Source organism: Lingula anatina, chromosome 7 (assembly GCF_051362555.1).
Source record: "Lingula anatina isolate TDL-2025a chromosome 7, LinAna3.0, whole genome shotgun sequence".
NCBI classification, from domain to species: domain Eukaryota; kingdom Metazoa; phylum Brachiopoda; class Lingulata; order Lingulida; family Lingulidae; genus Lingula; species Lingula anatina.
The window spans coordinates 6,753,199-6,779,963 of NC_141773.1; the positions used below are offsets into that span (position 1 = coordinate 6,753,199).

Sequence of the window (26,765 nt, forward strand, 5' to 3'; positions counted from 1 at the left end):
TAATTTTATAATTATACTCTAAATAATGTATCCAAAATGGCTGACATGGATTGAGCATTTGAACTGGTACTACAATTCCTATCAAGAAATACTTTAATATAAGACAGGATTTTTCTGCTGGAAATTTATAATATTTGTCTAAACTAATTACGCCTGGAATGTGTTAAAATTGAAAAAAAAAATTAAAATGGTACTTTTGTTAAATAATGCTGGTAAATTACTGACATTTGAGCTCAAAATTACAGTCATAAGTTAATATAGAGGCCCACGACCGCCCGTCGTTTGATGAGACAGAAGAAACTAGAAATGCACAACATTAAAAATTCAACAACTGACGGACTCATGGCATCAAAAAAAGATTCCAAGGGGACGCCAAAGGTCGACCAGCCAACCTCCCTTCATTCAGTCCCATAATGATAATCAACTCGTACTGCACGTAAACGAACCTGTAGGCCTAATGTGACCTATTTTTTTTTTTTTAGGGGGGGGGGGAGGAGGAGCATACATAGTTCTGCTTCAGAAAATGAAGTAAAATAAATTTCTGCTATTCTTTGTTAAAAGGTATGCAATGTAAATTGTTAAATGTCACCTGGCATATGGCATAGCAGAAACGCTGTTTCACAGCTACCGTTCACTGCATATTTTGTACGCCTAGTATTTTATTATCAAAAAAAGCGCACATAATAATGCTCATTATGAACAAATAAACCATGCGTTCATTGATATTAATAAGCAAATATAAGAATAAGTTAAAATATACCATATGCCATCTTGAGGGCATTGTATTGGAAATAAGGAAGAGGGATTGTCCGTCGTAGAATTTGGTTCCAATCGGTCATAATGTATATACAGGTGATCCCGCTACTAACAGCTACATACGACCTGACAGCGACCTTCCAGTGTTTTCATCAACATCCCTTCCTGGCGTATTTAAACACAGGGTAGCACACACGATTTAAAAGCTACTGCCCGTCTTTGTGACAGTTGAAATTGGAGAGTCTGTAACATTTCAGATAATAATAATATGGGTGTCAAAGAAGAGACGAAGGACTTGTCGTGCACACTGTAATGTTGTGTTGTATGTACATTACATGAGCTTGTCAACTCTAAGTTGTGGTGTTCAGATTATGTTGATGATTAAAAGATGTGTCATAATACGTCTTTAAAGGTGTTTGTTTTCTATTTTATAAAATTGGGGGGGGGGGGGGGGAATTCAAAGTCCCGATAAATAAATTGCTTCTTCACAGATAATGATAACATTAATAATAATGAAGAGCAAGATAACAAATAACATTCGATTATCAAAAGTTGAGTTATTTCGTTTTTTATTATTTTTTGTGATGGGAATACGGGGAATCAGCTGTTACAATGGTCGTTTCAAAATAATACATCGGTCATTTTACCACTTCTTTCCTTTTAGTTTATTCGTAGGATACCTAATACATGTACGTGTATATGCAACATGCAATAAATCAACTTCACAGCCTTAACAATTACTGAGGCCTATACAGCGTAGTTATAGGTTAAAAATAACTCAAACAACTGCTCATAACTGCTCCAGTTTAACAGGCAATAAATATGTCACAAGCGCATGAGAGGGTAAATCAATACTGATAAATAAAGGGTGAAAATGGTAAATAATGCAAAGGAGTATTCTGACACATATTCTGTTAAATGTACACAAACACTCTTGATACTATCTGCTATTGTATGAAAGTGTCATTTTTCTTGAATGCCTAGTCAGCTAATAATAAAGGGGATCGTGGTCCCTTAAGATGTACAAATATATGAGTATTAAATAGTACTCTCAATATTTACATTTTTTTTCTTTTAATAATAATCTCGCCTATTTATTTTCCTACGGGGATGAATTTACCAAAGATAAAAACTGGGCTATCACCACTGAATGCTCCAATCCCGTCTGAACCAATCTTGGTCCAAGTTGTTATTCCATCTCCCGCAGGTGTTACATTGTTCGTGTCACTCTCTTTGATGAGCAGGTCAACCATTTGAAATCTAAACCCTCTTGAATCAGATTGTCTCCCTGCCAGTTGAGAGGGACCGGTGTAGTCTCGCGTGCTCACCCCGCCCTCGTCATCTACGTTTACAGCAATGCCTTTACAGCCTTACACATCACGAATAATACATCTAGTAATTCAATTCACACACCGTTTAAGTCTGTAAGCTAATATTTAGGAACTCAACTGTTTGCTGATGATACGAATAGTTTACCCATGTTTAACCTTATGCATAGAAAATCTTATAATCGCTTCGCCATGCTTTGCGAAGTAAACACCAGCAGCCGCCATTTTGGACTGTGAGACTCAGCTGTAATTCGCCCGGGGTAAACTTTAATGGCACCGTTCTAACCTGTTATTTCGCTACTGTTAAAGCACTGGAAAACAAGCGCTACCTGGGCATTTTCACAGTCGTATTGTTGCCTGACATCGAGTTGAGGTTGCTATGGAAACGGTGTTTCTCTCTCACTTGTCCTGCGTTCCCTTTTGGCAAAGTTATTCGTGGTAGAGGAGGACGTTGTAGGAAGGTAAACCACGCCGTATGTTCCGTAGACGTCGATCTACCTCGTGCTTAAACAGAATTTGTGAAAAAAGTAATTTAAAAACCTTTGTCAGGTCATCCATCATCTTGCAGACGACTTCCTGGGTCGAAATGTGATTGGCTGGTCGCGGTCACGTGCTTCGTTTCCCCTTACTTCATCTGTCAGCCTCAGCGTGTAATTTACCTTCATTTATTTCAAGATTTATCTTCAAATCGACAGCCTAATTTGTGAGATCCATCAGCGAGTGATAAGGGAAGCATAGCCGCGGTGAATTATGAACACAGAAAGCGACTATACTATCTGTAACTTGGACAGCCACACATATATCATAAACGGGAGCGAAACAGGGGCAGGGACCGGAGCCTCTCAGATAGTGAACGGAGGGAACCAACACCATGCGTCCCCTCGACCGGCTTACCCCTACTACCCCGAACACACGCACGTCAGCAACGGCGGACTTCACGTAGCAGACACGGGTCAGGGGACGTACGTGAACGGGAACCACCATTCCGCGGGAGGTGGGGTATTAGATCTCAGTCATGCCCAGGGTTATCACGCCGCCGCCTCCTCTCTGGCACTGGCGCACGCTACCCTTGGAAGTGCCAGCGATTACGGCCCTCAAGATTGTCAGGCAAGCTCCCGGCATCACCCCCATTCTCATTCTACCCAACCCCACCACGAAACCCCTACAGACTATGCCAGTTGCGCGGATTTCTATACTGGCAGATTACTGGCCGCGCCTGGGCTCTCAGTAAACCCCGTAATAGTCAATGGACAGCAACACCACCACAGTCCCTCAGAGAACGGATACGATACGGGACAATACCCCTACCCCCCGGGACACCCAGCACACCCCACTCCTGCCATCGGGCCGGGACATCTTGGCAATGGGGGGTACCCCCCACCTCATCAGCAACAACAGTGCGCAGTATCGCAGGCCAGTGAATCTCAGCATCACCCCCAGCAGGCTCAGGACCCCCTCCCTCCAGTGACGTACAAATGGATGCAAGTGAAGCGGAGCGCTCCCAAGACTTCCCCACCTTCGACGGCAAACAACACAGGTGAGCAGGACGGCAACCATGTTAATAAAGGTAAACTATGCTAGTGTCTATGGTGACTTTTATGTTTCTTTCGGTCATTTTGTAATAAAATGGTTGTAGACATAGACAAAAGCGGGGTCATAAACGTCGTGTTATAATCTGAATAAATTTCTCTGAAAATATTGACTGAGAATATTGAATATCATGATCACAATATTAAAATGCACGATGAAGGCATTTCGTTGTAATTTATTATGATATGAGAATACAGAAAAATAAATTTACAAATAGAATATAACAATATAGAATAAATACAAAGAAATATATTTTTATCATAAAGAGTACGAACAATCCTTTATTTTCAACTTGTGTAGGCACGTACTCCGTGGTGATAATGATCATAACATTCTTGCTAAGAAAAACATGTAAAAAGAGCCTACAAACCGCTTTCAACGCGTCATGTCACAGCACTATAAATTAAAAAAGCCAATTGTATATATGCCAGAACACAGGCTAAAATAATATCCGTTTTGGCTCATAACAGCAATGTGAAATATTCTCTGTGAATGACACGTTAACCGTGGTATGACTACAGTTTCCTCTTTGTATCAATACTCACGAAAAACCGTTCCGCCAACTTTTGAGTGCTCTAATCATTAATTTGACTTGAGCTGAAACCGTGACACAGTCCTTTCTCAGCCATTCCATATACACCAGGCTGCCTCTGTTTTGAAATTAGCCTGCTAATTAGGAGTGGCTTACTTTTTAACACAGTTTGTTTTCTATCACGTAGACAAAAGGTGAAGGTGGACTACATATTGAGCCCACGTTGATTTTGTACCAATTTAATAACATTTAAGTAGAGAAGAATTATTTTAAGGGAGGCATTTAAATCTTATTATTCCTACACTGGGGATGTGACTGACAAATAAGACTGACTAGAATTCCAAAACCTGGTAAAAAAGGAAAAAAAATGTGCGTCCTCTGAGAAATACACACTACGGTGACCTTAGTTCTTCATTACTGTCCTTTTTGTTTTCCTTGATCCAATTCAATAATATGGAATTAATTCTAGAAGAAACTGTCACCTAATTAAATAGGGTAGACAGTACATGAGCTTATAAAATGCACTAAATTATTTGTCAAGGACGACCAGTAAAAGACACTTACTTTTAAAGCGAAAGTTAATAGAAGTGACATTAAGTGAACATTGCTCATGCATTGGACTGGCTTAGATTTTTCTCCCAAGTCACAAGGGGAATATTTTTAAAAGACTCTGCATGTTAATTTTAATGTTTCGACAGCGAGGATGAGTGAGCCGTGAAGTTTCTAAACAGTCTGGTGAACCTGAAACCAACATAAAATCCGACACAATATAACGCGGGTACACTCAGAAGCGTGAAATTCCGGGCGAGGTACGGTTACAGCGCACGGTATCCAAGCCCGCATACTTCTCAGGCTAAGTAACCGCATATTGGCAAGGTTTTTTCTCTTTTCTACTGAAACTAATACCGAGATCAAACCAGACGCTCTCCCATATACAAAATATAATCAAAATATCATTGCTCATTTTTTGTTTATCTCACTCTCAAGGATTAATACGATTTATTTCACCGGTGAAGTAAATTTAAAACGTACCAAGGGATCATCGTATGTAGTATTATTCTTTTAAACTAACTTGGCTTTGTTTTGAAAGGTATAACTGTCGGAGTAAATTCCATAGCGCGTTGGGCGACATTCTGTTTTCGTATATATAGTAGTAGCTGCCCAAACCGAAAGGCAAATAAGTTTATGCAAAATTGCCTGCATGATACTGGGTGAAGTAGTGCCTGTGACAATTCCAACTCGGACGGTTCCGTCATCCTCCGTGTTGGTGGTCAAGTGTTTTTTTTTTTTTTTCGATTGGATTATGTTTCTAGTTGCTGTGGTGAGCTTTAGGACAAGGCTGTGGGTTAGATTAGAATTAGAACTCTGCGTATTAAACAATGCCAGCATAGAATGGAGGTGAATATTAGTCATAAGACATTGGTTGTTATAAGGTGCTATTCCTTTTTTTTCTCCCTCTGCACACGATATGTCGGTCTCCTGATAATATGTAGCAACGGAAACGGGTTACAACACGGGAGTTGGAGAAATACCGCTCTTCCAACACAAACAATGAAATTATCAGCATCTCGCCCGACAAAGAAAAATAACCGCACAACAAACATGAATGGCGTCCTGTCATTTTTATGACAGGACACGCGAAATTGTTCTCCTTTGTTGAGCAGGACGAGATGCACAAACAAATAGGTCAAGACATTGCCTCGTTATGGCTGTTTGTATATTACTGTCTTACAAAACTCAAGTACTACTTCACAAACGTTAAGAGGACCTTAGGTTTAAACAGGTACGCGACTACATATAAACAGTAACACAAACGCGCGCGCTCTCTCTCATACACACACATTCGCGCACACGCTGTTAAATGTAAACGGTTCAATCTCCAATCAATTCTCGAGTGGATCAACTTAAGTGCGAATACTATCAATCCAAGCTCTCATTTGCATTAAATGCCATTATGCTCAGACGGTTTAAGTGTTTGCACAGGACTCCTTCTAACGTAGAAAACCCTCTACAGCGCATTAGAGCCTCATTTGAGCCTAGTGCCAGGTACGACGTACACACGATCCGCTGCTCGACGCCTCACTAAATGTAAATATGGACTTTTCTTGTCACCTCTAACTGGAGGTAGAGAATTTAGACCATGAAATATGTATGTATGTATGTTATGAGTAAAATGTTTTAGGACCCTGAATTTTATATTTAGGAGAAAAAGTGTTTTGAATAGTGCCGTGGAACGAAAATGTGTCATAAAACGCCCAAGGCGAATTTTTAAGGGAAATTAAATGTTCATAAAATAGCGTAAATGAAAGCTATTTTCATGTCGCTCGATCACCTGACTTTTTATGTTGGATTTTTGAAATAAGAAAAATTTCCCTTCGGGATTTATAAATTGTCCAACAGCAGACAGCCATCATCAGCATAGTTCTGTGTCACCAGTTATTTTAACATTCAATATTTTAACGACCTCGAGCACGAAACTTGATATGCCGGGTTTAGACCTTTTTATCAGCGTTGTCCAAAATTCTCTTTTTTAATTTCTATACCTTTGGCATGAATTGTTGTGGATACATTCTTAATAAACATACACAAATCTTTAACTACAATGAAATGAAGCAAATGGCTGGTTAACTGAAATATTTCTAAACGCATTCAAGTTAAGAGATATATAAATGTCTTTATTTACACCAAAATATTTAAAACGTGTACTAGTAGAAATGATAATGAGCCAACTCTGTTATCAAACCTAAAACTGAAATATTTAAAATCTCAGAACTTTTATACACAGTTCGTCAGTTTTATATTCACAGCGAATGTTTTTGTTAAACGTTTGAATACATAGCATTTCACCCCGCATCGCTGGGAGACTGAAATTATACCTAAGTCAAAGATCGTTCTTCGTGTACTTATATTAATATTCTAACCTTAAGGTACAGTCTTTCAACCTTAACTGGGAGAGAAAGCATTTCGGTCGTCATATATAGGCCACAGTCGCGGTCCTGACTGTGTGTTCTATTGTTCGCCCACCTAATAAAAAAAAATCGCGTTAAGCATAGTCATAAACAACATCCATTAAACGCGCATCTTCGTCGTGGAGAGTTGTTAAGAGTTTTGTTCTTAAATGAGTCATAAAGTGCTGTGTAAACTTACTGCACGTGGTAGGACATTAGTGTTATTGATATTTTCTCTTTAAGATGGAGCCATAGAGTTACGTTTGCGTTTAAAACAAAACGGTTGTTTAATAGAAGGGAAAAAATAGAAAAAAAAGTTAAAATATCATTGTGATATGACCGCCGTGATTGGGTCATACACTGACATGTGGAGCTCAGTCTCCATATTTTTGAAGACAAACTGATGAAAACAAAGCTAATATTTATAACACATCAGATAACTTAGCTCTAAAAAGATATATCTCAGTACTTGTATTTTGGTATGAGAGAAAGACATGGAAGTTAAAAATCATATTGATCGGCTAATTAATTGTAGTAGAAATAATGATAATATAGGACGCACGATAAGAAATGTTTTGTAGTCCAAATAATAATACGTTCGAACAGTGTATCACAGTTATAGTGTCACTCTCAACATAGTGAAATGACCCCTACCCCCCACTGCCATTGACGATTGATTTAAGACTAATGCCTAAAATAACTTCTGGATTTAAATCAATAGTTTTCTTATTTTATTTGAGAAACATCTTTCCAGTTGGTGCAGTATTATAACATTTTCCTTCTGGGGATGGCAAATAATATTATCCGTAAATTATCATCAGGCCCGTAGCCAGCAAAGTCAAAAGGGGGGTTCTTTTTCTGAAAAAGTGGACCTTTTATAATGAAACCTTTGTGTACCTAGATCAAATTGTACCCAGAATAGACCTTTTCTGACAAAAAGGGCGGTTCTTTCGAACCCCCCGAACCCCCCCTGGCTACGGGCCTGATCATTTAAGTTTCACTAAAAACGCACATGTATAGCATGCTTATATAACGTCGACTGACACACAAATCAATATACAAGAACTTAAAAATGGACAACGACCCGTTCTTCTCAAACTGCGTATCCCAAACCATACTCATAGTTTATTACGTAGAGATATTCATGCACAGTCAAGACTGTGTGGAAAGAACAAAGGAACAAATGAATACACAGCATATATACATTACTGTTTACGATGCATAATTGAGCATGATAGCCAGAGAAATATATTATTAAGGATAGCATCCATAATGGAAAATTATGCTTATCTTGTTGAGCAACTTTTCAATAGTTCTGAGGCGATGACAGAAGCAACGTGTGTCGTTAATGGGAATGATAAGTGGTTCGACACGTGTCTCGTTGTGATTCTAGACTTTAATCTTCATCTTAAATGTTTAGATATCTTTGTTTCACGTATAATACTTTTGCTTTTTTTTCAATGCTGACATAATGTTGTGTTGTCAGCACCTTTTTTAAAATTATTATTCTAGCGCTTTGAAGTCTGTTTGTTTTGTGCTGAAAATGAACATGTAATTCATAGTAATATATTTTAACTCTAGATCATTAAGGTATATCTATTCTCATACAAAGAATATGTACTAACAATATATTGTTTAGAGGAGAAAAAGTAAAAAAATATATATATATCAATAATAATAATAATAATGATTTCATTTATTCATCTAGCTGGGGAAATGCACTTCTACATTTGAAAGCTGTGGATTTAATGCTCTCTTCCTCTCTCTCTCTCTCTCTCTCTCTCTCTCTCTGGTCATAATAACCAGAATACTATTTCACATCAATCATACCAAATCCCTTTTCCCACAAAACGACCTTGTGATCGCTAGGGTATCAGAATAGATATCTAGATTACTTCAAGCTCCCTGCGGCTTTCCATCTGGTCCACATGTGCCGGACTCTTCCAACCAAGACTAAATTTCCTTGATTTTCAAGAATGCAAAGTGGGTGTATATTTTATATGATTATATAGTGTTGACGTCAAGCTGACATTATCCAGCGATTTAATAGTTTTTTTTTTTACAATATTTTTTAACCAGACGATTCTGTTCAGTGGGATTAAATATGAATATTGTATAGTATCTAAAATTACATTTATAATGTCATTTTCATCCAAATAGGTGGATGCATACGTTTCAATGACTTAACTATAAACTATTAACTATCCATGGTGAGTCGTTTGTGATCCTACATTTACCCTACGGCCAGGTAACGCAAATTACGTGTTACTTTCAGCTTTTAAGCTTTTATATGAAAATGTAGCGTGTCTTATACAATTGAACATTTAAGCGTTTTTCAAAAGGTTTGCCTGTGCGCGGGTTTATGTGTTATTTCCGTGTTACCTACTGTACTTCATATGCTGTCACATTATATCTAATTGCCGTATCAATTAAATTGTAGTTAATGGGCATTTGATAGAGCGTATAAGAACATTAAAGTAATACCTAATTGCCGACTGCTTAAGTCAAAGATATAAATAATACCCGTAACAAATCTTTAGTGATCAGACATTGTAATTTATTTGTGTCGTGAGGACTGTGTGATTAAATGAAAAAAGCCGCCTCGAGATTTTTCTTTTGTTTTGTTAAATATTGATATCCAGATTTCAGGTTAAAATAGATGAAACATGCAAAAAATTAGATAAATGGATAGATAGATATAGATCACTAAATAGATGAATAAGCATAGGGATAGAGGAATGTATACATAAATAATTCAGCAAAAATAAGTACTGCAAATAGATTGATAGGCAAATAAAGAAATACATGAACAGATAAACGGACAAATGAATGAATGGGTAAATCATATGAATGAATAATTCAATTGAGAAAAAAAGTTAATTCCTCAAATGAATTTGAAACAGTAACTAGATCACTGTGTCATATTGAAAACAGATATTCTCATACCATTTACGTATGGCAGAAACTCGGTCCTACACATTACGCCAAGTAGGTAATCATACTAATCATATTAAATATACGCCTTCGGATAATTTTATTCACAACGACTTCGCTTCTTGTAACAGAAAACCGAGGCGTAGCTGAGCACGCGCTAAATTACTCGGATCTGTTTCGACCACCAATAGCTCGGGCCATCTGACAGTTAAATGGTGTTGCCTACGTTACCGGTACATGAGCACGGTGACGTTTCTGGCGAGGATCGATCTCTCGCAGCTTAGTCAACTAGTGCGCTGTTATTGACAAGAGCCAAAGGTGTGCCTCGGCTTGCTGTTAACAGTACGGGTCTTCTAGTTGCTATTTATCTCCGTGGTCTTTAGTATTCCAGCTTTCTTCTGTAGACTTACGGTCCATTTTTGGATTTTATGGAGATGCAGAATGACTAGTGGCTGTCAAATTATATGAACGTCTTTTATGTTGATAGGTTTTAATGTTTTTCTGTGTTGCTAATAATTATTGATAAATGAGGTAAAAGTAAAATAATAATATGATCGTGTATTCATTGGCATTTTTTGTTCTCAACAGTCTACAAACAGCATATGATATTGGACTTGAGATTGGCTGCTTTTGGATTGTATTTCTCAGCAATGCTTTATTTAAACATGGTGCTGAAATAAAAAATAGATAAACAGACATATTTACAGACATAGGTAATTCACTGCAATTTGTAAATGAAAGGAAAGAAAAGACACACGTTATTTAACCTGCAACACACACTTGCCCTCTTCGAGGGTAGAAAGTTTCGGGTATCAACCATATAGAAGTAATGTACACAGGACCTCTGAACTCTTCCTGCTATTTATTAGTAAATGATAACCTCACTGTGTTAGAAGACTGCCAGGAACAGGAAAGCATATACCTGGGGAGGAAACTCTATGGTAGGGAAATAGCTGGTGATGTAATATATCCGTATTTAACACAGTTGCTTCTATGCTGCTATTTGTAGGTGTTTCTCCTTTGATGTAATACTTCAATATTCTGGCGTTTATGCGGAAGTCCGACCCCATATAAACGTGAGCTGAATACCGAAAATATTAGGATTTAATCAACGAGAGAGTGTTCGAAAACTGACAAGTCTTTTTGTTTGAAAATGGTGTTTGTTACTAGCGTTAGAAGTCTCTCTCTCTCTCTCTCTCTCTCTCTCTCTCTCTGCTTATAATTTCATATTAAATCACATGGGAGTTTGATATTTAGACTCCGGATACATGTCCAGCTTTCTCTTTTCCTGGTTCTCTTACCGCTTACTCTTGGGCCAACCTCCTACATTCTCTACGTATCTGTCACTCAATCGAGTTTTAGATAAGAATTTAATACTTTCTGGGTCCCCTTGGCAGAATAACTTGGCCTTAAACTTATGACTAAAAATTTAGTCTACATTTACTTTAGATAATTCAATAGTGGCAGTGTATAAGATGGGGATATCCAACCCATTTGATGAAGTGAAGACATGAATAATGTTTTGGACTGATAGTCACTTGTTTTAGTCGACCTGGAGATTTAAGCAAATTGTGATAAGCTAATATCTTCAGTCTTAAAGTAAGGATCGTTTTTCGGTCCAAGTTTTCTCGTGGAAACGGGCCCCGGTCCGTATCAGTTTAAATGCGTTTCAGATGAGGCTGTAATGCACTCTGATGTGTTGTTTTAACCGATCACCCACGAACCGAGAGGTGAAAAAGGTGTTGACACTCCTCTAGCTCCATTGAGCTCCATGTTCCACTTCACATTTGACACATGAGGGGCATTCGAGTAGCTGTCTGCTCGGTGGTTAAGAGCTACTTGTAATGAAGACCACGTGTGGGTTACTTTTTTAGGTGTGAGAGGTCAACCGCGTAAAACTGAAGTAGACTCATATTTCTTGTTATACCTCCACCGGCACAATTATATTGCCACGGACAAAGCGGTACTTATTTGCTGACTTTTGCCAAGGGGGGAGAGGGGTTGTTGGCTGTTAATGGTGAATTTTGATTGCTAATATACACACGTCGTTTAAGTAAAACGATATGGAAAGTATCTACCTGTTGTACTTACCATTTTAACAATATTTTATTGTAGTCTTGTGCAATACCCGTCAAACTTTACTTATTCTCCAGTATTATGCTGGCGTGTGCGTTTCAATAATGTCTCTATTTCAGAAAAAAAATTGCGACTGATAACAATAAAAAATAAAAGAAAATAGTATACCTTTTTTAAATATTATTTCAGAAAATAATTATATTACTCGTTGATGTCACCAGTCCGCAACGTAGACGGGTATATACAGTATGTAGTCACAGGGACTACATAAAAAAAATATATATATATATATATATATATATATATATATATATATATATATATATATATATATACATATATATATATATATATATATTTGAGATGCTGATGGCATCTTTTTTCCATCATTCCTATGCGATATTTTTTATACGTGGGATTGATGTTATAAGTATTCTTTAAATGTATAAGGGACACATGATGTCTGCGTGTACGTGAGTGAATTTTACCAACTCAGAAAGAAGAAAAAGAAAAATGATAATAACTTTAATAATGATAAAAAAGACGTAAATCGTTTCTAGAGAAACTAAACGTGCTTTTCTCTTTTTATGACCCATGCCGTTTCGCTCATTCAAAAAATGCCCTTGATCTTTTACCGCCATTTCTCTAGAGACAACGAAATCCAATTTCACTGTCACGACACTGGTGATTATGCTACATAATATTATGGTGGCAATAAAGATAGCAAAAGTAGTTTTAATATCTTTTCACCAATTATTGTCATTTATACATGTTGCCTGGAACCCTCTTTTATTTTTATGTATTGACGGGGTTGTAGATACAACAAAGGAATTTAGGAATGTATTTTCAGTACTTGCGCAACCTTTGTTAAGAAGATAACTGCAATTGCAATAAGTATATGTTGTTATATTACTTTGCCCTTGGCTTAAAATTTGGACTTTTAAAATTTTTCTTTTTTAAATTCGCGTCCTGGCTTGATATCACATTCTGAATCCAAATATGACTTGCTCCAAGTGCAGTGCATTAAATTAAAAGATGCTGTTAGTTTGACAAGCCGTGAATTGTCATAATAGCGTTAACAGTGCGTGTACACCGAGTAACATGTATAAACTGCCTTTTAAACACTTAGGTAATGTTTCCCAATGTAGCATCACTAGAGCATGGCCTTCCATCTTTTTTAAATTGACTTGATAAGGGAATAATGTTTTTATAACAGTTCCCCGTATCGAATTAGCGAGTCTGTGGTAAGAGTGTATTTAAAACGGTGGGGACTGCATCGTTTATCATAATACTCATCTGTCTTCATAATATGGTTACAAGAGTTTTTACCGCATTAAGGGGTGGACGACACACGCTTAGTGTAATAGTATGATTTATGAGGTGGAGTCACGTGACGTCGACCTCCATTACTCGCCGACTCGGTTATACTTTGTACGCGTAAGTGCTTTGTCGTGTTTTCAGTGATACTCCCCCAAGTTGAGGGAAATGTTTTTGTGTTTCACAGTTTACAATGTTCTTTATGATATTTATTTAGAAAATATATAAAACATACTAAACATGATAAAAGAAATTTTTAATTTAAAAGAAATGTATGTTTTTTATAGTTGTAAAATACTCATGACACATTCTTATCATTCCATCTGCCATCTAATCGTCATTGATTTCTGTGAACAATCCTTAAAATAAAAAAAAAGATGTAAAAATCAAATATCTCTTTTTTAACTGAGAAGCAAGACCGACTTGTATTATATCCAACTTTATACACTTATTTTGACAATCATGACTATTGTGTCCCATTCAAATGTCACAATTAACATCGGGCCCAACACGTGTCCCCAAGCTGTCATCCAAGTCCCCCAGGCCAAGTGATGATATGCAATAACTGCATCATATACACATTGTATGTAACAGATTTTCCAGTTCAGGTGTTTTTATCTCTACCCATAACACGTGTGCAAGGGTTATTCCGCAGAAAAGTGAACATTTGAGTCACGCCAGTGACACACACAATTTGTGGGATATCTTGCATAATTTCGACTTGTGTTGTTATTTTCGCCTTTTTAACTAATGGTTATGTAAAGAAACCCAGAGTTTTAAAACTGACATTTTATTAAAATATTACACAAAATCTTTAAGTCATTGATGATACCAATGTTTTACTTTTTTATGGAGTGACCCTTAATTGACAATTTTCATTGTATCGAACATAACGAGGTCTTTCGATCTTAACGTAAAGAAATGTTAACTAAACTGTAGCATATACAACAAATAATAAAAATAATGAAAAGAAAAATAATAATAGAATAAATTCCACAATTAGACCTTAAGATTCTAGATATTGTTATCCATGATGATTATGCCAATTGCTGAAAGAAATACAGACGAACAAATCGACCCATCATAAAAAAGCACCATCAGAATGCCTATTAATAGCTCTATTCATTTGTTGAATAATTGTCATGCTCAATCTATCCTTTCAAGTGGAATCGCGTAACCAAGACGCACCAAAACACCTCGCAATTTTCATTTTGAAACACAAATCAGATTTACACGTTAAGGATTTCCCACGGAAGCAAGTAATTGTGAATGGTTTTTCACCTTTTAGGTCTGATTTATTGCCACCATGAACCGAAGTGTAATTCCGCGTTGCTATTTATTAGCACGTATTGCTGGCATAGTTTATAGTCTGAGTAAGATGTCAACGAGTTTAAGAAATGCTTGAATCTAAACTTGAGTGTAAAGGAGAAGAATATATATTTCATATTTATGACTGATTTCCATTGAATGGAATTATATGGATCACAAATATATATTTTTCTAATAACAATAATCAACTAAAAATTCATGATAATTGGATAAAATGTAATTTTTACATTGTGTCACGCAGTGCAACGTGTTCCATATAAATAGATATTATCTAAGAGTAGGTGAAAGAATAGAAAGACGAATGGCTTTATTTGCAGTGATCTCATGTTATAAACGAGCATGCATCAGTGGCACAGATGCGTACTCAAAATGGCTGACGAGTACGTTCATTTCACCATGTTGAGTGTTTCGAATGCTCAGGTGTGAAAAATTCATCACGACGGCTTTTTTTTTTCTTGAATTAATACAATAGTTGTATCAATGGCAAGATCAATCATCAAAATCTTCGCGACAATGGCATTTTCTAGAATTGATACCTCGGTTGTGTAACAGATGACATCAATCACCATTCTAACATGTTGAGAGGAACAATTATATGGTGGATTCTGAGCCGTTTTAGTCGAGAGGATACAATACGAGGGCCACGTCACACCTGCCGCGGCGTAAAATTGAGATTTGACTTCGGCGCCGAAACGTGAAATGAGCAAAACTAACTGAGGAGTTCTCAACGGTCGAATTCACACTAATTTGAGTTAAAGCTGCTTTTGATCTAAAACGACTTCATCTGCTTGTCTTTCAACTTACCGATTTAACTTTGTATCGAGCGAACTTGGGCTTTCCACTGCCTAAGCGAACTAATGGCTGATGTTGAAAACGTTTACAAGTGAGCAACGTCTTGATTACGGTAATAAGGGGATTATGCGGAATCGAGATCGAAGGAGATTAATCGGATTATAGCTCAGCGTGAACGCGGCCTAAGTATCTCTAGAGCTATTAGTCGGTGACAGAATGAGCGATGGACATACAGCGCTTTGAGAGCTATAGTGCTCAAGTTTCTGCCTACTTTTTCCAACTTTTCGTTTTTATGGTCTGTGTGGTTGGCGCTCGTATGGTGATTTAAAAGATAGCGGCTCAAATTTCTTTGTGTGATTGCTTTGCACTGGGTAGTTGTGTGTTCGTTACTATACTGAGGATTCGAAAATCGGTACAAGGTTACTACGTTTTGATTCTCTAACGAAATTGTGTTCTTTTTTTCCATCTTGACTGTTTTAGTTAGGTATGTGAGTACCTCTACTTTTTCTTTCAGTGCATAAACTAAAATCGCGTTGTATGTCAGGGTAATTAGAACATTGCCCGTCATTTTTAGTTAGATGGAACTGTAGATTGCGTTAAGTAATATAGCAATAGTTAAGAATGTAGATATTTCTGCACTATGTCTTAAAGATCGTATTTTGAATCACCCCGAGAAATTCAAGGCATATGGAGCAACTCATTGGCCCGAAATAACCCAGGGGAAAGATTTTGATCTTCGCGTTTTCGATATTTTATCTTGTTGATAAAATCCAGAATCATCCAATTCATCCCTTCTTTGATTCAAATAACACTTTTTAGCTCATCATGTGATCTCGCCATTAAATCTGATTTTCGATCTATATTTTAACTGTGATTGAAATTAAGATATGGCTGAGGTAGTCATGTAACTGGAAACCAGCAAGAAATTCGTATATGAACGCCATGTTAGCCTTAAAAAGTGTCTTTTTTTAAGAGAAAGAACGGTTAGTACAGAAAAAATCCAACATTTTAAACATTTTAATTTTTCTATGTCTTCTCTGTTGTATGGTTATCTGTTGGAAATTGGAATGGGCAATTCTTTGCTTGTTTATTTGTTTTATTTTTATTATTATTAGTTTTTTTCGGGGGGGGGGGAGGGTTCCTGCTGTGCCCCCCTCCCCCCGCAGCCGACATTGTGATAACACACACACACACACGCACACACACACACAAACACACACACGTTTGGAACCACAAAGCATCAGCAAGGAGCAAATCTAAACAACTCGTTGACGTGGGGAAGGCACCATTCAGTGACGACATTTGAAAGATCACTTAACACCAGGCATTTAGTAATTGGACCTCGTCTGTCATATTAGCCACCGAGTTATAGTTATTACATTTGCATGAATGACAAATTAATACGAATTACTTATGTGTGTGAGCACAAAACACACATTAGTTTCAACACTTTTTATAGGGGCGATTTATCCATCAGGTGTCAGTATGACGGTATACCTGTAGCACTTCGATAAAGCTCGAGGCTGAGCGGACATATTAAGTTTTCATGATTCAAATAATGATTTAATTAGAAATCATCTGTTTTCGATTTTTGCATAACATGGTTTTCTATCTCTAACCACACACACACACACACACACACACACACACACGCATACACACATTCACACACACGCACACACACACACAGACAAACAGACGTACACAATTTTTAACAGATGCATGCAAGACAAACAGAGATTTCACTTACGTGCATAAAACATATCAGTAGTGCGTCGAAGGTTACGGTAAGGGCACGGAAACATGTATAACAATACATCACAGCTATTTTCCTAAGGGCACAAAATGAAAAATGGCACGATGGAACAATTCTGACACCGGTGAGGATTGGCATATGGGAAAACTGAAGCAGTTTTCAAGTGGTCAGTTTCTTCTGGCAATGCATCATCCTCCAATTGTTACTTAGTGTCTGTCTGTTACGTGTCAACTTGTCGACTTACTTATTAGGTTATCTTTTCTTTCTTATTTTGTTTCTTTTTACCTTTTTTCTGTGAGTGTTGTTTCCTCCCTTTGTTCCAATACTTCCAAACGGGACATCTGCCTTTTTGTTTCATTTTTATGTTTTTTTTTTATTATTATGTCACTTTCTTTGTTTGTTGTCGGATTTCTCTAATTTAACTCATTACTCTTATTGTTGCTTTTCTGCAAGCCTCGCTGGCGATAAAACATAATCAATTTTAAACATATAACAGTTTTGAAGATATTTTTATCACTGTTGATTTCTTCTTTTGTATTAACAATTCAGTTACTTTGGGTATATAATGGGGCATGTTTCTGGCAGCCGTGGCTCATATATGTATGTTATTCTTAAATTTATGTTACTTTAAAAATCAAATACCACGTAAAATCACAAATGATTTAACGGGACCTATGGGGTAACATTAAACAATATTCTGCTTAGATCACTTTATTTGTGAGTAGCTGCACACTCATCGAAAGCATGTGAATGCCAAAAGAATTGCATCAATGATTTCTTATCATTTTAATGTAATTACTTTCGAATTACTTGCGAATTGGTAATATAGCCAAATAAATTACCAGTGTCTTTAAAAAAAATTATTATTATTATTTTATTATTATTATTATTATTATTATTATTATTATTATTATTATTTTAGTTTTTTTTGGCTTGTGGATGTTTGACACAATTTTTCAATACTTATGTTAACAAAAATGGTTTAATCTTCTGGTTGAAAAATGACAGAGCAACGAAAACACTATGCAGCGTCCGTAATTCGATTCATTAGTTTTCCAGGTTATTCGTTTCATTTTTACTTTAAGATAATGGACGATAAAATTTGCATTTTCCACATTTGATACTGCAGGCCCAGACAGTCTTAGGTTTATAAACTAGAATAAAAAACATTAAAATAATATTGTACCCTTAATTAGTTTGTAAGAGTCCGTAACTCATCTAAAAAAATGTAAAGAAAAGAAAAACATCCATATTAAATCAATAAGTCATAGTCAGTACTATGTACGAATCAATGCAAATGTATTTTTCGAATTCATTGACACCAAACATGGCCAGGCGTTAAAATAAGAAGGAAAAGTGGCTACATGAACATGTTTTCTCTGTGTTTTGAATGCTTTAATGTCATTCTTTCTATATCGTATATCTTTGTCTCATTTTTACTCTCTAGGATCGCCTAAACAATGCCTGTATTTTGTTTAAAGGCAGATGTTTGTATTCTACTTAATCTTTTTTTTTATATTTTTTATTTTGCATTCACGACCGAAAGGGTAAGGGTATATAAATCTTGCGCGAAAATTCAATGCCTTTACGTTTTTAGAAATGCTTGAGTTTTTAGAAAACGTACTTGATAGTTTCCGGCTGGGAGGTATGCAAGAGAATCCTCCCAGATGAAACAAGAGTGCTCAGACACAGGATATGCTTGACAGATAAAACGCCAAAACAGACACACAGTTGGCTACCAATCCAACAATCGCTTGTCATGTGTTTTATTAATAGGGGCTAAGAAGAAGATAGTGCCCCTAAGGTATCCTTCGGACAAGAAAAGGGTAGCATGCAGTTGGCCGAACAATGGGAATTTCGCTTTCAGAATTTCGCCGCAAGGGTTGTCTATTTTGCTCTGCACTTCATGTTTCTTTGGTAGCATTTCATGAACCAGTATTTGAAGTGGCTGTTGGGTAGCTACTTTCCAAGAACATGCCAAAAGTACGCCCAAGGACAAATATTCTCCGGCCCAAAATGAAAGGGGCTTTCCTTTTTGATTTTTTTCAATAAGTAAGATCATTTCAATTTTTGTTTTCTTAAAGTCAAAAATTATTTTTCGAAACCAGGAGGTCTATAACGCAACCATTCGTTTTCATTTTATATTGGATATTTATATAAAATTAATCAGCTCAAGAAGTAGTCTTTTTACATATAAGACGATATTGATGCATATAGGCCTCATATGTAATTTTTCTAAATATATTTTTATGGATCATTTTATGACCATCTACGTGTAATTATAAACCATAAACTGAAAAGCACATATGCGTCAAAAGTTTTTTTTTTTTGATAATTACAACTTTCTTTAAACTTGCATCCCAGCATTACAAACATGATTAACAATATTTTTGAAGAATTGTTGCTATTGTTAAGCGACCCACTAAGGATCGCCAACACTGAGGTTTGACTCGAGAATCATCTTCCAGGTTTACCAGACTACCTTGTTCCCGTTCGCGGTTTTCAAACCTTGAAGAAACAATTACAATTACTGTACCCCCACTGCCCGAAGTCAGCGGAACCCCCTCCTGGGACGCCGATCATCAATGATTAATGAGAACGCCGTTGTATCAGGTTATTATTTCCACATTATCTGGAGTAGATGATTAAGTCCACGCGCTTCTTGCACGCTTCACGATGATAATGATAGGTGTGAGATCAAAGCTGTCGTCGGCGTAATTGTCGCTATTGTTTTGGATTGGGTTTGGGTTGTCCCATTATCTGAAACGGAGATGTATGACCGCGCGAGTTGTGGTGCGACGGTAACCTGTATTTTAGCTTTGCTTCTGTCTTTTGGGTTTCAGCATTGTTAAAGATGATATGGCGCTCTATATAGAAAGCTCACATTTTCTGTCTTTTTTTTTTAATTTGGCGTTGGAGGCAACACAATTGTATAATGGTTGAAGTTTATGGCTTTGTTTGTAAGCGGGGTGACTGTCCGTGTGCTGGTTGTGGGGATGATTTGAACTTTGGTTTTGTTTTGTTTTTTTTTTTTTTTTTGTAATATTACAGCAAAGCATATGTACATTATGTGTGGTTTGAAAATAATACCATATTGTTATGTGATCTGACCGTAAACATGGCACCGTAATTACCACGCAATTTTTAGATAACATGGCACGATATTTAAAAACGTAGGTCAATGCTATGTGGATATAGGCTACATATTTTAGAAATCTGATAATAAGAAGACATATTTGTGTTGTCAAAAATTGTCTATTAATTAGTATTCGGTGTATATGAACTCTACACGTAGCGGATAGGCATACAGAACATATCCAAAGAGTAAAAACAGTTTACTCGTTTTCAGATAAAACACTTTCACCTTAACAAAAAGTTGACATGCACTTGGTACATTTGGGTCTTTGGTTCTCTAGAGGAACATGTACCTTTAAGTATATTATGGAACCGTTTAGTAATGTAATTTGTTTCTCACACGATGTGTGTACCCAATATAAGTGCAATGTAGAAGTAATTCGGTGCAAATTATTAGTAAGGCAATGCAAAGTCATGCACGTAAATATTTAAACAGGCAAAGCTTAAGCGTCATCTTTGTACACATCAATACATTATTCCTGATAAAAGTAATTTTTCTTAATGCACGGATTACTCAACGTATTTACTTTTATCCAAAGATACCAACAACAATTTTGCCTAATGTAACGCTGCTTTCAAACTGTTCCTCTTTGTCAAACGTCTCTTCCATGCTATAATTACGAAGAGAAAACAATTTTACAAAGTTCAAGGCATTTACAATTGTAAAACTAAAAAACAAGACAAGATCAAACATACGCTTTCAACAGCGCAGTACGTTACAAGTTTGTTTCGAACAAAGCCACTCGCACTTCACAACGCTAGCATGTGTTTAAACAAAGCCACTCAATGAAAACCCATTGTTCGGATTCCGCTAGTTATTACATATAGATCTACAGAGCCCAATCCTTTTTCAATCTTCTGGAACAGGTTACCATGGCAACGCTTGACTTTCATTATATGCCTCTGTGTCGGTATATTGAAAATGCGCTGGGAAAATGTCAGAGCTACATGCAAATCCGTCGTTAGTCAACGTCGTCGTTTTTATTCGTATTGAGAATTTAATTCCGCGTTAATTATCGCCCATGCTACCAATTCCCACAATCACTGAACGTATTTAGGAAGTTTTACAAATCACGGGGGACGTTTTACCTCCTAAGCTTATAATCAGTGTACAATTGCGCGTCACTGCTACTCCAAAAAGAAGACGAATTACTTGCCTCTTGTTGGAAATTCGTGATCGTCTTTTTTATTTCTAATTTCAACCAGAACATCAAATTGGATCTGCATTGCTGATATACAATTTGCACGCTAAATGGAAATTACTGGACAATATACAGTTCGCATAATTCCACATCCGACGTTTATTTCCTGCTTAATGATAAAAAACAGTTCATTTACGAACAGCTTCATTTTACATTATTAGCGAAACTTTTTATATACTTTATTAAAACGTTTTATATACTTGTATAAAAAAAACATACGGAGCACTGCAAAAGAACAAAAATACACAAATACTTTCTACTGTAATTTTTTTTTCTGAACGGTTCAGCCTCTCCAAAGTAAAATGTGCCCATTTTCAGTTCTATTGTTTTTACAAAAGATGCTCACTTATTCCAGTAATAGAAAATTGATTTCGTAAAGTAACCAAATGTACATTTTCAGATGTGCAGATGCAAAAAAGATTCAGTATAAATATCTTAGTTCTACTGAATTATGTTGGATAAATATCTAAAATAATTATTTCAATATAGAGCACCAAAATACTTGCAATGTTTTGAAACTGATTTTGTTTTATTTAGAGGCCCATTCGTTGGAATGCCATGTGTCAGAAAATAAATTTTCAGAAGTCAGTTTACGTATGATTTGATTTTGTATTTTTTGTCATTACAGCAACCAAACAGAGCACAAAGAACTATCAGGACTACAGTGGAAACATACCAAACATGGGGCGAACGAACTTCAGCAATAAACAACTTACAGAACTTGAAAAAGAATTTCATTTTAACAAATATCTCACGCGAGCGAGACGAATCGAGATCGCAGCGGCTCTCGGACTCAATGAGACTCAGGTAAAGATCTGGTTTCAAAACAGAAGGATGAAACAGAAGAAACGAATGAAGGAAAGTCAGACTTTACCAACAGCTGCATTTGGTGCGGAATAAATCACCATGATAATATCTCTATTGAAATCTCATTTTCAACCAAAACAAAACAAAGAGCTTCATGTTGTTTTATTTCATTTATTGTGATGGTGCGTGCTACGTAAATGGATATTCGAGATATTCGAAACCACTGATTGGCAACTTAACAATGCTTCACACATTAGAGGAATCAACATTGTCAAAGAGCTCGAACGTTTTACCCAAAATAACTGCATAATATAAATCTTGGACAACTGTTTTCTTGGGAACATGCAGGCCACGAACAAGGCAAACAGTAGAGAAAGACAGTCACCTTTGACCCGCTTATGCTGGTGTTGTACTCGTATTCGAAAAAGAAATGCTCAGTGAACTTTATGTATAAAGCCAATGCTACCGTAGCCGTTCGACCAGTTGGCAACCCGCAAAAAACTGCACTTGACACAGTTCGGTCAATGCACACATATATGTGAACAAAGATCAAAATCGCCCACATATACCTATACCATATATCTCTACAACCAGAGGCAGCTAAGAATGGCTATTCTGTAAGTTGTATCTTATCGCTGTTGCCAAACTGAAAGTAATATCGTCTGGAATCTTGCGTATTGATCGGCAGCGTTGAAATCGATCCAAGGGACGAAGCCTGCTATCTTACTACATGGCGTAGGACGGTCATGGAAGGGCAGCCCCCTGTTAACAGCAGCAAGAATTAATGTCTAATTATAAACTGCCTTCACCAAAGTTGACTGCAATCAGTCAAGAGCGATGTTTTTACTTTAGCTGTGAACCATTTGGGTTAAAAGGCCGTAAACATGACAGCGTCGTAATATACAGAACGACATGAGAAGGAATTTGCATTGTGGAATAAGCGGACATGATTCCTTGTTTTGAGATAAAACCGTTAAGGAAGTATGCCAAGCCGACCTGTTAAAACAGGAGGGAAAAAGCACCAAAGATGTACCGTTGTTTTGTACAACTTTCCAACGAAAACTTGTGTGTGTGACGAACTCGTCATAATAGTGCACAGCATGTCTGGATATACACTAACAAAGCAACAGCCGACATTTGCCTATATGTATTTTACACAACTTACGTCACAGCATCCGGGCATTTCATTGAATCAAAAAAAGCCATATTCAGGTCCATGTTTTACAAAATTGAAGGCATAATATTGTTACACTTAATGTTAAATGGTTTGCAAAAACCTGCATAATACGCTATGTTCCCGTAGCTGTGGTTATTTATCCAATTCTTAAGTATAATCTGTTGGTTTGATATCTGGTTTATTTTAATTTTGTTACTTAAAATAATCCTGGATTGACGATGCCCTACTGACAGTGTAAAACTGTAAATGTGCGGATTAGTATTGTCTTTTTAAGAGTTTAGGAAGGATTTTAAGAGTTATCTGTCGTTGACAAAATAATGAGCTTGACAACAAATAATTTAAGATAATTTGCCTTGCATCGATTATTACTTTTGCGCCTTTGCCTTTGTAAAATGAACCAAAACTCATTGATGTATCTCTTGGGCAGTGTTTCTGTTTGTCCGGCATGTATTCTCTTTGGTTTCTAGTCCGCAGTTCTACCCAACACTTTTCTTGATCTTATAATGATTCTTTTATAGAAAACCATATGCTGTATCCGAAGAACATAACAGATGCATCGATGCAAATATGCATTAACACCACCGGTGTTCCTTTCTGTTTGGCACTTTACATACACACAATGCTACTGTTGCATTAACTATACATAGAGTACACAGATCCAATTACAATGGTCGTATCAGTCTGGAGTCATACTATAACGTGTTCTCTCACCGTACGTTGCTACAGGCAGATGAATCGATGCGACACTTGGGTATCTCGCAACATTTGATAATTATTTATCTCTTCTCTCAGGATATTAGACTATTGATTTAAAAAACAAACGGATGTTTATTTTAACTGTTTGACGTTGTGTATGATATGAGAAAGGCTAATTGAACGTCTTACTGAATGGCAATGGTGCAAAGAATCAGTGTTCTAATTATTCATGACTTTAAGTAGATTGAATTTAGGAGAACTATTGATAAGAATCTCAACAATGACGCAAAAAAAGTATTTATTATCTCCCTACACAAAGTCCACGGTGCTAAATCGCAAACCGAGGATGATTTTGTTAGACATCATCGTTTCCATTTCAACGTCATACTATACACATATATATTACCACACTTGATAATCAGCGCACTTTCATTTGTTTTAGAAAAGACAATTGTTTCATTTCAAGGGAAATTTCTGTTAGTCGTCTACTGTTGCCCTATTACTATACATGATAGACGATTTAATACAAACGAAGCTCCCATCAAAGTTTAAAACCAGCTTAGTTTATGTTAACAATGACATCGAGATAAATTATATGCCCTAGTGGAGATATTCTAAATGTGGCTGGGTAAATCTATATTTTGTTTTATTATATTTCGAAGAGTTGTAAATCTCTAATCGTAAATATCCTCATTGAATTGTACGTAACCAATCAGAAACCTATTAACTTCTTACCCATTATGTGTGCATCTTAAATAAGTGTGGAGAATTTAACTGTTCTTAAAGAAATGCATCTTAAATTGTAAATTTGTATGTCGTTGAAATGTTTGTATTTTAATTTATTAAGCTTTGCGTCATTAAAAGTGCGTGTATTATTCTTGTAATAAAAGTGGTGTTTATTTTCAGACTGTAGAATGTGTGAGAGTCTTACCCTACCTTAAGATACATATTTTCGTTTCCCCTCCTCTTTATCTTTCTTTTCTAATGAGATAATTTAGTGGAAATGCTATCAAATCGGAGTATTTATAACAAACACTGTTTCTAATGTTTTTGTGAACCAGAATATCTGTCTAAAAGCACTTCGTTGTACATGCCCATGTATAAGAGAAAGGCATATTACACTGTATATCTAAAACATAATATAAAGTCCATTGCAAATACTATGATTAATGATGGCATTCAATTTTGAAATGATGAAGTGAAACCAAACCCAAAACATTGCATGATACAAATTTTCGAAATAATGTTTTTTTCCTCTTTGATTCGGCGGCGGGTGTTATTATTGAACAAAAATTGCTCAGCTAGCTTGGAGAAATGGCGTGACAGGCGGTTAAAAGGCCCAAGTTTTCATTTCAACCTCTATTCCCAAGACGTATAGCTTATCGTTCGAAGATTGCTTTTTTAATCACATCTGAGCAATTCATGATACTCTCCTGGTTTTTAGGGAGATTTTTTCTTTGAAAAAGGTGCACCATATCGCAGCGTTGCACTTTTCTAAAAGTGTGTCGGTTCACCATAAAGATTGTTTTAAAGGAAATTAAATGCCACTTTTTATCATGACATTTAGACACCAGTTTAGGAGAATGATTACGATTCCCTGCTTTGGAGAGAGAGAGAGAGAGAGAGAGAGAGGTGAAGGAAGAATGAAAGAAAGGAAAAGAAAACTCAGCTGTCATAAACTCAAGAACATACGCGGCCTTCAGCATAAGAATCCCGGTCTCTGATCAGCGAACCGTTTAAACGCCGTCCCATCCATCATTTTACGTAGGGGTTTGGCGATTACCCAGAAACCGCTTCTACGACTTCTTTTAGACATTTTCACTAAGTACTCTTCATCCTCCACTGGGGCCAAGACACAGGGCACTAAGCCCAAAGCCTGTATACCTAAAACATCCACAGTTCCGCAGTGGAAATAGCGAAGCCATAAAAACAGAGGACGTTTAGGCCCCACAAAGGCCTTGGTCAGATTTCAACAGCTCCCTTGTTGGGCTTGTCTTGCCTTCTTCCGTTCTCATTGGTCCATGTGCAAGCACTTTTGATGCCTCATGATGGATCGGTACTTCACAGCGAGAGAGCAAAAGTTCAACAAGTTTAGCCAAGCAGAACTGAAATACTTGTCAAATATTCAAGTGTTACCCCTCCTTAGCTTCAAAATAAGTCAATTTGAAAGTAATATGATTGAGATATGCCTACATCGATTTGAGTTTTTTTTCTTTAAGGAATAACTGCGCTAACTTAGTGGATTAATTTCTTTTACAGATATAATATAACCTGTACATACCCAAATGACTGAGGTGGAAGAAAGTATGTTGTTAAAAATATAGCTACATTTTCTACTCAGTTCTCTGAATAAGACACAACTTGAATGCGAGTTAAATGAATGAGATTGC

The 26,765-nt window shown here is 36.5% G+C and overlaps 1 protein-coding gene across 2 annotated transcripts; it reads left to right on the plus strand.

The window, feature by feature from the left end:
- Positions 1-1,970: 1,970 nt before the first annotated feature.
- LOC106165484 (homeobox protein Hox-A1a) lies at positions 1,971-25,282 on the plus strand. Of its 2 annotated transcripts, none has more exons than XM_013543688.2 (2): positions 1,971-3,651; positions 22,324-25,282. In XM_013543688.2, the coding sequence occupies exons 1-2, from the start codon at positions 2,835-2,837 to the stop codon at positions 22,593-22,595; spliced, it is 1,089 nt and encodes a 362-aa protein (XP_013399142.2). In that variant the 5' UTR covers positions 1,971-2,834; the 3' UTR covers positions 22,596-25,282. The 2 variants fall into 2 exon arrangements, with proteins under 2 accessions (XP_013399142.2, XP_013399143.2); XM_013543689.2 differs by having other exon boundaries at positions 1,971-3,621.
- The last annotated feature ends 1,483 nt before the right edge of the window (positions 25,283-26,765 follow it).

Coding starts and splice junctions, on each gene's coding strand:
- LOC106165484 (XM_013543688.2), top strand. CDS start 2,835: ATGAACACAGAAAGCGACTATACTATCTGTAACTTGGACAGCCACACA. Junction 3,652..22,323: donor CGGCAACCATGTTAATAAAG/GTAAACTATGCT, acceptor TTGTCATTACAG/CAACCAAACAGAGCACAAAG.